Source organism: Hippoglossus hippoglossus, chromosome 23 (assembly GCF_009819705.1).
Source record: "Hippoglossus hippoglossus isolate fHipHip1 chromosome 23, fHipHip1.pri, whole genome shotgun sequence".
Classification (NCBI taxonomy): domain Eukaryota; kingdom Metazoa; phylum Chordata; class Actinopteri; order Pleuronectiformes; family Pleuronectidae; genus Hippoglossus; species Hippoglossus hippoglossus.
In genome coordinates this window covers 4,313,848-4,329,211 of record NC_047173.1, presented here as the reverse complement: position 1 = coordinate 4,329,211, position 15,364 = coordinate 4,313,848, and the positions used below count along the sequence as shown (strand labels likewise).

Genomic DNA, 15,364 nt, shown 5'->3' with positions numbered 1-15,364 from the left:
TGGCGGCTTGGGGGACTTCACCCGTCTCCACCGTCGCGCACCTTCTCTTGTGAACGTAAACAATGAATGTCCGGAAGTGTTGAGCTGCCAAATAACGTGTCACGTGCAGAGAATGAACGTGTTTAATAGACTTAGATAGACAAATAAATGATTTGTAGTCCAGCGTGAGGGCGTGATTGTTGAATAACTATTAACATGTCCTCCGGCAGGCGTCATGTGGCTGCCGCGGAGGAGTGGCGGGTCGAAAGTGAAAGTGACGGCGGGGTGGAAGTTTTATTGTCATTGAGGATGGTCTGTACCGGGGCCAGTTTACCTGCTGGACACGATGCAGTGAGAGGTCAGTGGTTCTCCAGATGGATCCGGGTTCACTGTCTCTCTCTGTGCGCGCTGTGATCGTGTGTCTGCTCGGGGCTGCGCGCTGCTCCTCCGCCGGTAAGCACCGTTCAGAACTCCCTTTGACAAACTGGCAATTTGACTGTGAGTGTTCACTGCGCTGTTCAGCTCAAACTCAGCATATTCAAACATAACGACAAGGAATGACATGCTGTCTGACATGTGTTCCGCGTGCATTATTTTCATTTATTATTTGTCTATATTTTTCTATATAATACATAACACAATAATAAAAACATGACAATAAATGTATGCCCGTGTTATATGTATTAAGTGATATCCGGAGGAGAGTCAGGCCCATTTAATCTATGGTAGATTTTATATTTTGATAGGAAATTACTCAAACCTTAAACAGATAGTTTCAGATTCAGTATTGCGCCATTCACTTTTTGAATGTTTTCTGTGTATCATTTTCATTTTAATTTTTGTTTATGTTTATTTATTCTTGCCTTTAGAGTTAAAGAGAGAAAAGTGTCATTTTACACAGCTCAATATTTAAAATGAAACGCAGTCAAGTCTCTAACAAGACACAGAACAAAAATAAAAAATAAAATAACAAGATTAATGTTCGCATGTGTAATCTACTTTATTTATGTCGTACATTTTAATAAAGACAACTTACCTGGGAAGAGGGTCAAGGAATTGAAGAGAGAGTCTATGGTAGATCTTGTATTTTGACAGGAAATCACTCAAACTGTATAAAGAGACACTAAACTTTCAAGAGTTATATTTTCATTTATTTATCTATGTTAAAGTTTAGAGTTAAAAGTAGAACATATTTAGTTTGCAGCATTAGTCATTTTTTACACCTCAACATTAAAAGTGACACCCAGTCAAGACTAACTCGATAAAATACATGGAACACAATGATCAAAATATCTAAACAAATGTACTCGCGTGTAATATACTGTATATAATATATTTTCATATCTTTATATCTGTTTCATTTCTATCTATCTTGGCTGTGACTTGTGCTTCTTTTACAATTGAAGTTATTAAGACTAGGTACCAGAGGGCCAAGGAATTGCATAGTCAGGCCCATTTAATCTATGATAGATTTTTTATTTAGTGTATAAACAGATATTGAACTTTTAGATTCACATTCACCCCATGGATTTACAGAAAAAACTCTGGCCTATAAGCTTTTTGAACAAACACCTTGTAGCACTTACAAACTACATGGTGCAGTGTTCGCAGGTGAGAGGTGAGATCTACTCCATCCACCAGAGTTCATGTGTAACTGATTAATTCATGCATGAGCTATAAAACTGATTCTGGAGTGACTGTAAAACTATAAGTTGCATTGTGTTTGAATATCCATCTAAATTCCACCAATATAAGTTTTCTAGTTTTTCCCCTTTGCAAATTAACTCACAAGAAAAAAACACTGTAATATGAAGCCGTCTTTGCATTGACCTGTGCGTCCATGTTGTCCTTTTGTTTTTCTTCCAGACAAAAGCAGTTGTTCTTGTTCAGAGATCCCTGTACTGCCTCTGACGGATCCTCCACCCGAGAACTGTTCTCGAGACTCTTTTCGCTACACGTGTATAGATGGTTACTTGAGGAAAGCGGGAACATCGAACCTCATCAAATGCAGTGGGAGTAACAGTGCTGCGAAGTGGACCACGGCCACGCTCCGCTGCATACGTAAGATTTATTATTGTTTGTCTTTTCATTTGAAAAGCCCAGTCTTAGAATTCAAACTGATTTCACAGAGATGGTTGCTCCTTGAATGAAGTAATACTGTATATCTCCCTCAAGTTTAATAACATAAGCAAAATGTTAAACATAAGAGCAAAAAAAAAAAACCGGAGCAGCACTGTGCGGGCCCGAGCACTTGCCATCTCGGGACCTGCTGCGGCCGCAGGGGAGGGCGCACAGGGACCGGGGCGAAACGGATCCGTGTTGCGTGCGTTTTGTGCATCGCGGGAAGGGTAAACACGTCACTTCCTGCCTCCGTCAAGCGGCGCTGGACGACGCCCACTAATCACGCATTACGGTTCACGCCACCAGGTGTAGACCACACAGTGAAAAATTAATGGAAGTCGAATAAAAGCTGTAAAACGAAGCTTACCTGCTTTTGCAGTAGGTGAAGATCGGTTGAACCAGACGGAATTGCTGCGTTTTAGGGGGCCCTGTTGAGCCATTTAGCCACGCCCATTCCGAATTACTTCAGAATACTTACATTTTCATCAGGCCTGACGCGCCCGCAAAGTTTGGTGAGTTTTCGAGTATGTTCAAGCCGTCAAACATGCGATTAATTTATCTGAATAATCAAACGACAAGCAATACAAATGCTCCTGTCAGTAGCAGTGGGAAGGAAGTCGACAGGTGTATGTTGTTGAGTGGGGACAGCTACTGTGACTTAAAGGGGACATAGCATGCCCATTTTACCACAAGTTGATATGGTTCCTTGGGGTCTTAATGAAATGTCTGTAACATACTTTGGTCAAAATACCACAAGGATCATATAAAACAGCCCTCCACAGAGTGACCTGTTTTGAGTGCCTGTTCCTTTAAATGCTAATGAGCCAGCTCCCCCCTCCCCCCTCTCCCCCCATGATTTTAAACGATATAAATTACATATTTTTATATGATATAAATTATCAAATATGCATCCCATACTTTGTATTCCCCTTGTTGTCCTGGAGTTTTAATTTTCCCAATCACATAATTAAATGTCCCCCTCTGCCCATCCACTACAAGCACACAAGCAGACAGACAGAGAGAGAAAGAGAGGTGGGGGGGGGGCTATGAAGACCATCATTTACCCCCGAACCCCGACATTCAACGGGTACAACAACAAGCGGAGAAAGCAGAATCGCGGGCTGACCTTATATATACAGTCTATGGGGCTGACCAGCGGAGAAATGCTCGTCCCGTGTGAACAGCCAGGCGGCTGCGCGCTTGAGAACGGCGCTGCGCTGCCTCGCAGCGGCGCTTCCGCGTCCGGTGTACCCCGGCGTAACTACTGTACCCCGGCGTAACTACTGTAACCCGGCGTAACTACTGTAACCCGGCGTAACTACTGTAACCCGGCGTACAGTAGAGCTGAACACTGCGGAAGTCTTCCACACAGCTGGCAGTGTGGAAGACCGCTGCGAGGCAGCGCAGCGCCGTTCTCAAGCGCGCAGCCGCCTGGCTGTTCACACGGGACGAGCATTTCTCCGCGCTGGTCAGCCCCATAGACTGTATATATAAGGTCAGCCCGCGATTCTGCTTTCTCCGCTTGTTGTTGTACCCGTTGAATGTCGGGGTTCGGGGGTTACAGTAGTGCTGAACACTGCGGAAGTCCTCCACACTGTTGGCTGTGTGGCGCTGACACAAATTCCAGCTCACGCACGGGAGAGCGAGCGGTCGCTCCCGAGCAGCTGCTGCAGCCTCCCAGTCCCAACGATCCAGACAAATGCCACATGTGAGTGAATCGCGGGCTGACCAGCGGAGAAATGCTCGTCCCGTGTGAACAGCCCGGCTGCGTGCTTGGGAACGGCGCTGCGCTGCCTCGCAGCCTCGCTGCCTCCGGTGTAAACCCGGAAGTAACGAGTGTGGGGGGACGGGGGGGTGGGCCAAGACCATGTAGGGAGACTTCCAGTTCCTTGTTACGACACAATACCCAGGAAGCGCAATCGAGTCGCTCAAGCATGACGTTTCTGACTTAGAGGAACTATAACAAAACGCGCAAGTGTTTTTTCCCCAGAGTTTTTGGGTTGGTAGACATGCCAGATACCCACATTAACCTGTAGAAGCACTAACAAAGTGGAATTTGCATGCTATGTCCCCTTTAAAGGGCCCATATTGTGTAAAATTCATTTTCTGGGCTTTTACTATCTGTAATGACTGGAAGGGGGTCAGTGGGGACCCTCAAAGTATGAAAACTGTCACTCCACGGACTTTTTCACTCAGTCCATTCTAAGAAATATGTTATTGAAACGTCTCGTTTAGTACTTCCTCACCCTTATGGTGTCATCATAGAATCGAACTCCTCCCTCAGCCCCACCCAGCGGGTACCAGTCCAGCCTCCGAACCCACCACTCCTCCATGTTGCTGAGCTAGCAGCTTGTTAGCTACCACAGGCTAACCACAACAACAACACTGAAGAAACACTGCAGCGTGGAGGGATGCAAGGAAGAGAATGTGTCCGTGCACATTCCTCCTAAGAACGTCACTGTTCGAGACCAGTGGTTACGCTTTATTTCTTCTGACGTGCCGTGTCGCCATGTTCAGCAACATTTACTCCTACATTGGCCGACTGTCCTGCTAACACTTGAACAAACATGAGGACGGTGTAACTTACAGTTAAGAAACATCCTGTTGTAACCGACTGTAAATATGTGGCTGGTCTTCTATAGCTGTATCCGAACATAATGTGACTTTCAGCTGTGTTTACCAGAGAGATCGTCAATGCGCCAGAATGAGACCGGTGATAGGCCTGGTTGCATGTCACTCAAAGTGCAGTTAGCCAATCAGAGGAGGGGCTCAAGAGGCAGGCGAAAACAGCCTGTTCTGTCCGCAGCTCCAGAGAGAGGCAGAAGAGAGGACATGGAAATACACATTGCAGCAGTTTTTTCGACTTTAAACCACTGATATATCATATTAGGGGGACCAATACCTCAAATTAAATCCCAGAAAGGTGTAAAATATGGGCCCTTGAAGACCTGTCTCCCTTAGAAACACTGCTGCTACAAATAGATGGGCATTCTGGACAAGGAGCGACATATCATCAGGGTAGAGTAATATCTAGTGCTTGGTTATGTATAGTGATGGATCATGATACACCTAACCCTGGAGAGAGCATTGCCAAGTGTGAGGTAATCAGGCGAAATCTACGATAGAATCATGGCAAGTATTCGATCCATCGTTTTTACAGCTTGCCTGATACTCTGTCTTGCACCTAGTTCCAGTTTTATATATTTATTTTTCTAACTTAGTCATAGTTTCTTGTTGCAGTTGATCGTTAAAAATGTCCAACTTCTCATTTGTTCTTTTTAGCCGACCCCCGGAGAACCACAACACGTCCACCAAAGAGCCCAGTAACAAGTGAGTCCTCCCTGTCTGCATGAATCAAGTGGAAAATAGTGGAAAGTCTTAACTTTCACAACATGACTTCCTGGCTTTAATCACTGAAGCGCAAAAGCACTGCTTATTAAAGAAGCTTCATTGTGTGTATTCAACCGTGCAGTGTTTGTCTGTGTGTGAAGAGCGTGCATTTAAACAAACAATATGCACAGTAAGATTGAGTATGTGCCATGTGAGGCAATTTATCATGGTGTGCGTTTGCAGATGGTTCAACAACATCACAACATCAGTGAGTTCTGTATTTGCTTGAACTGTTGGAGGTGAAGAGCAGAAAATTCTACATCTGTCTGTTTGAGATCATTTTTGTTAGCATAGGCAGCACGATGCAACGATACCTCACAGAATGAAGGTTTCCGGTTCGAATCCCGGTTGGGCCAGGGGCTTTCTGTGTTGAGTTTGCGTGTTCTCTGTTCCGTGTTTGCGTGGGTTTTCTCCGGGTACTTCGGCTTCCTTCCAAAATCCCAAGACAGAAAAGGTTGGTTGGAGCCTGTAAATGGACTCGATGTCTCTGTGTGTTGGGCCTGTGATGCACTGGGGACCAATGTCAGCTGGGATTGGCTCCAGCTCCCCCTGCATCCCTGAAAGTGGTATAGATGAGTCAAATGACCATAATGTGAAAGGTGTTGCTTTTAGTGCATTGTTTTTTGAATTTACTTCCCACAACTCTTCTGTCGGGGCTCAATACGTTTTTCATGTTACTTAGCGGTAGTTTTATAAATAGTAGTGATGGTAGAGGAAGTAACAGGGAAGTAACATAGATATTAGTAGTAGTGTCAGCAGTAGGAGTAATGCAGTCATGCCCTCAGCTGTATTAGTAGAAATAAATCTTGTCTCGTCATCAGCAGCGTCTTTCACCAACCTTCAGATGACTAAGAGCGGAAGCTTCTCATCTACAGGGCTTCTGGAGAAAAACAGCCTCGAGCCAACGTCACTTAGTGTGCAGGTTGATCACTCACAGGGTCAGGAGCTCACCACGCACGCACGCACACACACGCACACACGCGCACACACGCACACACACGCACAAACCCACGCACACAGACAATTTTGGGGATTTCCAGCAAATTACTCCTAGGCTGCATCGAAGAATTAAGATTCACTCTTGTATCCAACAATATTTTGTGTATTGCAACATATAAGATGAAAACATATACCTTGTATTTACATCTAGGGAATTATTGTAAACACCACCGTTGACCTAAAAATGACACATTTAGTCAAATGTTGGCTGTCATATTTAAATGACACATTTTTTATTCTCTTATTTATTATCTTTAAAACCCCTGAGTTGATGTATTTTACTGCAGCTATTATCACAATTTGTTTTCTTTTTTAATCAATATAAAAAAGGTTTACATGAGAAATCAGCAGTAATGTGTAAATCACATCTTGAGACGTCCGCAAGGCTTTCCACGAATTTCTAAAATCAATCAATGCAGATCTGTAAATGCATAATCGAACCCACAGGAAAATCTTACAAATCCTTTCTTTCACATCTTAAAAACGTAGCAACAGACCGGACGACACCAGCCTCGTCCAACCAGCCTCCCAATAACAGGACGGATAGTCCTCCCTTGTCCGGCCACACTGACCACAGTAAGTTTAACACTGTCACAGTACCCAGTTTCACCTGGTATCTCCTGGTATGTGATATTTGTAAATGAGCAAATGATGCTTTTAAAGGATAAATACACATCAGGACATTCAGTGACCCCCCTCCTCCAAGTTTCATTATAATTTTTGATGTTCCTAAGATTTATCTACTTCCTGTCGTTTTGTCATCTTCCCATATTTTGTTAGTTAAGTGCTAAAGAGATACACATGAAAGGCTTGGGATCACTACATAAAGCAAATGCTGTAATGAAGCATACAGGGAGGAAATAGCTTTACATTTAGTTTCCTTTGTTTCTTTTACAGGACTTGGCACAACAACAACAGCGCTGATTGTCTGCGCTTCACTGGTGATTGTCTGTGCTTTAATCGGAATCAGCTACGTGTGTTATAGAAGGTAATGATGTGAACATTAAGGATTTAGGAATGAATTATATACGTGGAATTATGTCTCACTACACTTTCTTTCGCTTCATGAAATAACTAAAATTGAGGTGGAACAATTTGTATGATTCACATTTCTGCATTAAAATCCTGTGTGTTCACTTAGGGTTTTAATTGTATCATCATTTTCTTCATACCTCAGGAAGTCTCAAAGAAATGACAGGCCGGCGACAGATGAAGAAACGATATCCATGAATAATGTTCCAGCTGAACCGGCGTCATAGAGTTTGTCCCCTGTAACCTTCTGCTGTCACAGGAAGTCAAGAGTTTAAAGCTGCAAGTCAGCCTTTGTAAACCCCTGTTGTGAATCTGCATGAAAAGTTCAAGTTTCAAGAAGTTTGACACTTAGTGCGAGTTTTGACTTGTTTTTATACCTGAATCCGATTGGACTATTACAATCCAATCACAAAGCAGCGTCAAACTGTCCGATCAGAGAACAGGTGGTTGAGCTGCCTGAAATGTGGGCGTGCAGCGTCCAGGAAGGTAACTGACTGTGCTTTGTGATTGGACTATCTTTGTCCAATCAGATTCAGGTATAAAAACAGAGTACTTGTAACGTAGTGTCGTACACAGTGTTTGAACTTCGGAAGACGCACACTTTCATTTTATTTTTGTAATACATATCATATATATTATATATTGATTTCCAACTACAGGGTTTGGCATTTCGCCGTAACGTCACTTTAGAAGCTGAAAATCTCGTCGACCCCAGTGAGAGCTCATACTAAAAGCACAGAAAAATAACAATTAAAAAGCTCAACATCAAGGTGTCGCTCTCGTATTGACTGCTGAAGGCTCATTGGGTTTGATGAGGTCAATGACTGATCAGCTGATAAGGTCATAACCATAGACTTAAAAACATGATGCCATAAAAACCATAGGAAACGTCCACACCAGCATCACTGCTGCGCAGATTCTGGCTCCAGAGGATGTTCTTGATGTCCTCTGGGTTAGGGTTGGAGACGTGCTTCCTAACCCTAACCCTTATATATTGTCTGTGGTTCATACGAGCAAGAATTTAACCATAAAACCATGTAAGAGGTTGTTTTTTTTATTACAGAACTTGTAAATAGCCCCTCAAAATTCATAAATATCAAGGAAGTGACCTCACTGTCAGAAATGGCAGCTACATCCCTGGTTGGGTGTGACATAGTTATCCTGTGTTTGTTCATGCATGGTGTTGATACAGGGCATGCCTTCTTTTACACCTGATATTATATATACACTGTATATACAGACAACTGAATGTAATGCAAATTGTTTTCAGTGTTTTGCCTTTATTTATTATTGTCACAGCGACTAGAGCCTCTGAAATATGTGCTGCTTGGCATTAACTCATGTTCTGTTAAAATGCAAACATGGCCTTTTGACAATTTAGTTTTTTATCTCACTTGTCTTTCCTCCTGTCATGTAAACAGCATTTTCTTTCTACCTTAACCTGATTAAGGTCACACTTGGAACAAGCAATACTTAAATTAAGACACGTGGTATATCAGTCGCATTATATAGAGATGTATACGTGTTATTGGCATTATTACGTCCTATCGGATTTTTCCGCAGTATTTTACGACATTGACATGTACGGATACCAACTGTTTGACATAATCACACTATGCTCTGTAACATGTAAAAAGCAACATCAATGGAATATTATATTAGCAACTCATGTAAACATAATCAGTGTAATGTCTTATTCAAAATAAAGTCAATAGTCAGAATATTGCCCTCCATGTAAATATGACATTCTTACAAGTCCTGCAGAGGAAATAAATACACTTGTAAACCCATTTGTCAGCAGATTTATGTTTTGAGTCAATGTTTGCATGGAAACACGTTGCTCCTTTAATGTCAGTCCTCCGGAGTAGCACTGGATGCTATTGGCTGATAATCTCAACTGTACATTATATAACAATCCCATTTATCTCATAGAGAGAAATAAACACAGATAAACAGTTTTAAAAAACAAGATCACGTGGCAGAGTCAGTAAGCAGTGATCGCTGGAGAGCACCTCACATTAATACTCTCTGTTCCTATCCTGAACAGTGCATTGAAGGTCACTAACAACTGGACGTAAACAAATAAAAAAAAAATTGTTAAAAAGGAAATAGCTCTAGAAACCACGGACCATAGGCTGGACAAATTGTCCTGGTATTTCAGCCATTGAGAGAAGGTCATCAGTCATGAGGAAGGCTGTAGGTCCGACGCGTTGCCACACACACCCCTCGCACAGCGGGCCGCCTTTGGACTCGCTATCAGTCTAGATCAGAGGTCTTCAACAGGGGGTCCGCGACCCCTAGGGGGTCCGCGTAGGTACTGCAGGGGGGTCGCGAAATTTTGGGTTGATTAGACAATTTTTTATATATTTTTTTATTGTTCCACGAATTTAAATGTCTTTAAATACACAACATGAATCTAACATATTGTAGTGAACGGATAAATGGAGGCAGAAGACGTTATCTTTCAGTCAGCAATGCACACACTTGCAGCTCAGATACCTTGCACATGTTTAAAATAAAAACATGAATATATGAACCTGTGTATTATTTGAATAGCTTAGTATTGAATGCACAATAACAGGGTAGTTATGTTTATACATGGCAGTAGGCCCAGTTTAATATAACACACAATTTTATACAATATATATAGTAGGGGGTCCCTGCTCCATCTCTCCATCAGTTTGGGGGTCCTTGGCCTGAAAAACGTTGAAGACCCCTGGTCTAGATACAGACAAATGAGGGAGGTTTTTAAAAATAAATCATAGGGAGCTGAAGGTATAACAACACAAGACTGACAGTGTAGTTTTAACACTAACTCTAATGCGAAATGGCCAGTTCAGGCAAACAATACATTCCTGGTTGTTAACCAGTTGAACGCTCTAATTCTGCCACAGCGAGGTGAGACAGCGCCGCTTTCATGGCGGTTAATGGGTTTACGTTTAAAAGAAATCTGCATACACCCGCTTATTTTGGTGGGAAAGAGGTATAAGTAACCTATTTAAACCCAATTTCATCATTCGAGGAGTTGGACGAATGGGTTAAAATTTCAGACAGATACGGGCAGGTCTGAATCAGAAGCAGAGGTGTTAGAGAAGGAAAGGGAAATAAATGATTTGTACTCCAGCGTGAGGGCGTTGTTGTTGAAAAACTATAAACGTGTCCTCCGGCAGGCGTCATGTGGCCGCCGCGGAGGAGTGGCCGGGGTGAGAGTGAGGGCGGGGTGGAAGTGTTGGTGTCAGTGAGGATGGTCTGTACCGGGGCCAGTTTACCTGCTGGACACGATGCAGTGAGAGGTCAGTGGTTCTCCAGATGGATCCGGGTTCACTGTCTCTCTCTGTGCGCGCTGTGATCGTGTGTCTGCTCGGGGCTGCGCGCTGCTCCTCCGCCGGTAAGCACCGTTCAGAACTCCCGTTGACAAACTGGCAATTTGACTGTGAGTGTTCACTGCGCTGCTCAGCTCAAACTCAGCATATTCAAACATAACGACAAGGAATGACATGCTGTCTGACACGTGTTCCGCGTGCATTATTTTCATTTATTATTTGTCGTTTTTTATTTGGCTATCTTTTAAGTTTTTCTAAAAATAACGAGATTAATGTTCGCATGTGTAATCTACTTTATTTATGTCGTACATTTTAATGTATAAAGACAACTTACCTGGGAAGAGGGTCAAGGAATTGAAGAGAGAGTCTATGGTAGATCTTGTATTTTGACAGGAAATCACTCAAACTGTATAAAGAGACACTAAACTGTCAGGAGTTATATTTTCATTTATTTATCTATGTTAAAGTTTAGAGTTAAAAGAAGAACATATTTAGTTTGCATCATTAGTCATTTTTTACACCTCAACATTAAAAGTGACACCCAGTCAAGACTAACTCGATAAAATACATGGAACACAATGATCAAAATATCTAAACAAATGTACTCGCGTGTAATATACTGTATATAATATATTTTCATATCTTTATATCTGTTTCATTTCTATCTATCTTGGCTGTGACTTGTGCTTCTTTTACAATTGAAGTTATTAAGACTAGGTACCAGAGGGGCAAGGAATTGCATAGTCAGGCCCATTTAATCTATGATAGATCTTTTATTTAGTGTATAAACAGATATTGAACTTTTAGATTCACATTCACCCAATGGATTTACAGAAAAAACTCTGGCCTATAAGCTTTTTGAACAAACACCTTGTAGCACTTACAAACTACATGGTGCAGTGTTCGCAGGTGAGAGGTGAGATCTACTCCATCCACCAGAGTTAATGTGTAACTGATTCATTCATGCATGAGCTATAAAACTGATTCTGGAGTGACTGTAAAACTATAAGTTGCATTGTGTTTGAATATCCATCTAAATTCCACCCATATAAGTCTTATAGTTTTTCCCCTTTGCTATCTCAAATTAACTCACAAGAAAAAAACACTGTAATATTAGGCCGTCTTTGCATTGACCTGTGCGTCCATGTTGTCCTTTTGTTTTTCTTCCAGACAAAAGCAGTTGTTCTTGTTCAGAGATCCCTGTACTGCCTCTGACGGATCCTCCACCCGAGAACTGTTCTCGAGACTCTTTTCGCTACACGTGTATAGATGGTTACGTGAGGGAAGCGGGAACATCGTACCTCATCAAATGCAGTGGGAGTAACAGTGCTGCGAAGTGGACCACGGCCACGCTCCGATGCATACGTAAGATTTATTATTGTTTGTCTTTTCATTTGAAAAGCCCAGTCTTAGAATTCAAACTGATTTCACAGAGATGGTTGCTCCTTGAGTGAAGTAATACTGTATATCTCCCCACACGGTTACTGGAGCTTGACCCACAGGCCTCAGATCATAGGACAGAACTTAATACACAACTTTAGCCCAGCACGTACAGTCAAATAGACGCACTACTGCCTCAAACAATAGTCCCTGATGCTAAGAGTAGCTGAGTAGCAACCCCAATCCAGTGGTAGAGTGTGGCCTGTGCTCTGCCTTGACAATGTAAAGAGATTTGGGATTTCACTGGAAGCCGCTGTTGTAATCCATCCCTCAAGTTTAATAACATAAGCAAAATTTTAATCATAAAATAAAAACGCCCATTCCGAATTACTCCAGAATACTTACATTTTCATCAGGCCTGACGCGCCCGCAAAGTTTGGTGAGTTTTCGAGTATGTTCAAGACGTCAAACATGCGATTCATTTTCCTGAATAATCAAACGACAAGCAATACAAATGCTCCTGTCAGTAGCAGTGGGAAGGAAGTCGACAGGTGTATGTTGTTGAGTGGGGACAGCTACTGTGACTTAAGACCTGTCTCCCTTAGAAACACTGCTGCTACAAAAGCTGTTGTTCCACACAAACGTCTCTTTCATGCACTTGACAAATAGATGGGCATTCTGGACAAGGAGCGACATATCATCAGGGTAGAGTAATATCTAGTGCTTGGTTATGTATAGTGATGGATCATGATACACCTAACCCTGCAGAGCATTGCCAAGTGTGAGGTAATCAGGCGAAATCTACTATAGAATCATGGCAAGTATTCGATCCATCGTTTTTACAGCTTGCCTGATACTCTGTCTTGCACCTAGTTCCAGTTTTATATATTTATTTTCTAACTTAGTCATAGTTTTTTGTTGCAGTTGAACGATAAAAATGTCCAACTTCTCATTTGTTCTTTTTAGCCGACCCCCGGAGAACCACAACACGTCCACCAAAGAGCCCAGTAACAAGTGAGTCCTCCCTGTCTGCATGAATCAAGTGGAAAATAGTGGAAAGTCTTAACTTTCACAACATGACTTCCTGGCTTTAATCACTGAAGTGCAAAAGCACTGCTTATTAAAGAAGCTTCATTGTGTGTATTCAACCGTGCAGTATTTGTCTGTGTGTGAAGAGCGTGCATTTAAACAAACAATATGCACAGTAAGATTGAGTATGTGCCATGTGAGGCAATTTATCATGGTGTGCGTTTGCAGATGGTTCAACAACATCACAACATCAGTGAGTTCTGTATTTGCTTGAACTGTTGGAGGTGAAGAGCAGAAAATTCTACATCTGTCTGTTTGAGATCATTTTTGTTAGCATAGGCAGCACGATGCAACGATACCTCACAGAATGAAGGTTTCCGGTTCGAATCCCGGTTGGGCCAGGGGCTTTCTGTGTTGAGTTTGCGTGTTCTCTGTTCCGTGTTTGCGTGGGTTTTCTCCGGGTACTTCGGCTTCCTTCCAAAATCCCAAGACAGAAAAGGTTGGTTGGAGCCTGTAAATGGACTCGATGTCTCTGTGTGTTGGGCCTGTGATGCACTGGGGACCAATGTCAGCTGGGATTGGCTCCAGCTCCCCCTGCATCCCTGAAAGTGGTATAGATGAGTCAAATGACCATAATGTGAAAGGTGTTGCTTTTAGTGCATTTTTTTTTAAATTTACTTCCCACAACTCTTCTGTCGGGGCTCAAATACGTTTTTCATGTTACTTAGCGGTAGTTTTATAAATAGTAGTGATGGTAGAGGAAGTAACAGGGAAGTAACATAGATATTAGTAGTAGTGTCAGCAGTAGGAGTAATGCAGTCATGCCCTCAGCTGTATTAGTAGAAATAAATCTTGTCACGACATCAGCAGCGTCTTTCACCAACCTTCAGATGACTAAGAGCGGAAGCTTCTCATCTACAGGGCTTCTGGAGAAAAACAGCCTCGAGCCAACATCACTTGGTGTGCAGGTTGATCACTCACAGGGTCAGGAGCTCACCACACACACACACACGCAGACACACACACAAACCCGCACACACACACACACACACACACACACAAACCCACGCACACACACAATTTTGGGGATTTCCAGCAAATTACACCCAGGCCACATCGAAGAATTAAGATTCACTCAAGTATTTCCCATCACTCTTGTATCCAACAATATTTTGTGTATTGCAACATATAAGATGAAAACATATACATTGTATTTACATCTTGTGAATTATTGTAAACACCACCGTTGACCTAAAAATGACACATTTAGTAAAATGTTTTCTGTCATATTTAAATGACACATTTTTTATTCTCTTATTTATTATCTTTCAAACCCCTGAGTTGATGTATTTTACTGCAGCTATTATCACAATTTTTGTTCTATTTTAATCAATATAAATAAGGTTTACATGAGAAATCAGCAGTAATGTGTAAATCACATATTGAGACGTCCGCAAGGCTTTCCACCAATTTCTAAAATCAATCAATGCAGATCTGTAAATGCATAATCGAACCCACAGGAAAATCTTACAAATCCTTTCTTTCACATCTTAAAAACGTAGCAACAAAGACAACTTACCTGGGAAGAGGGTCAAGGAATTGAAGAGAGAGTCTATGGTAGATCTTGTATTTTGACAGGAAATCACTCAAACTGTATAAAGAGACACTAAACTGTCAGGAGTTATATTTTCATTTATTTATCTATGTTAAAGTTTAGAGTTAAAAGTAGAACATATTTAGTTTGCAGCATTAGTCATTTTTTACACCTGAACATTAAAAGTGACACCCAGTCAAGACTAACTCGATAAAATACATGGAACACAATGATCAAAATATCTAAACAAATGTACTCGCGTGTAATATACTGTATATAATATATTTTCATATCTTTATATCTGTTTCATTTCTATCTATCTTGGCTGTGACTTGTGCTTCTTTTACAATTGACGTTATTAAGACTAGGTACCAGAGGGGCAAGGAATTGCATAGTCAGGCCCATTTAATCTATGTTAGATCTTTTATTTAGTGTATAAACAGATATTGAACTTTTAGATTCACATTCACCCCATGGATTTACAGAAAAAACTCTGGCCTATAAGCTTTTTGAACAA

General features: G+C 41.8%; 1 protein-coding gene across 1 annotated transcript in view; it reads left to right on the top strand.

Moving 5' to 3' along the window:
- Nucleotides 1-45: 45 nt before the first annotated feature.
- il15ra (interleukin 15 receptor subunit alpha) overlaps nucleotides 46-15,364 on the top strand; it is a 31,406-nt gene continuing 16,087 nt past the window's right edge. Inside the window, exons 1-5 of the mRNA XM_034577667.1 lie at nucleotides 46-432; nucleotides 1,846-2,040; nucleotides 5,383-5,430; nucleotides 6,312-6,428; nucleotides 14,124-14,237. Coding sequence (XP_034433558.1) covers nucleotides 354-432; nucleotides 1,846-2,040; nucleotides 5,383-5,430; nucleotides 6,312-6,428; nucleotides 14,124-14,237 — 553 coding nt within the window. The 5' untranslated portion in view covers nucleotides 46-353. The remainder of the gene's footprint in view (nucleotides 433-1,845; nucleotides 2,041-5,382; nucleotides 5,431-6,311; nucleotides 6,429-14,123; nucleotides 14,238-15,364) is intronic.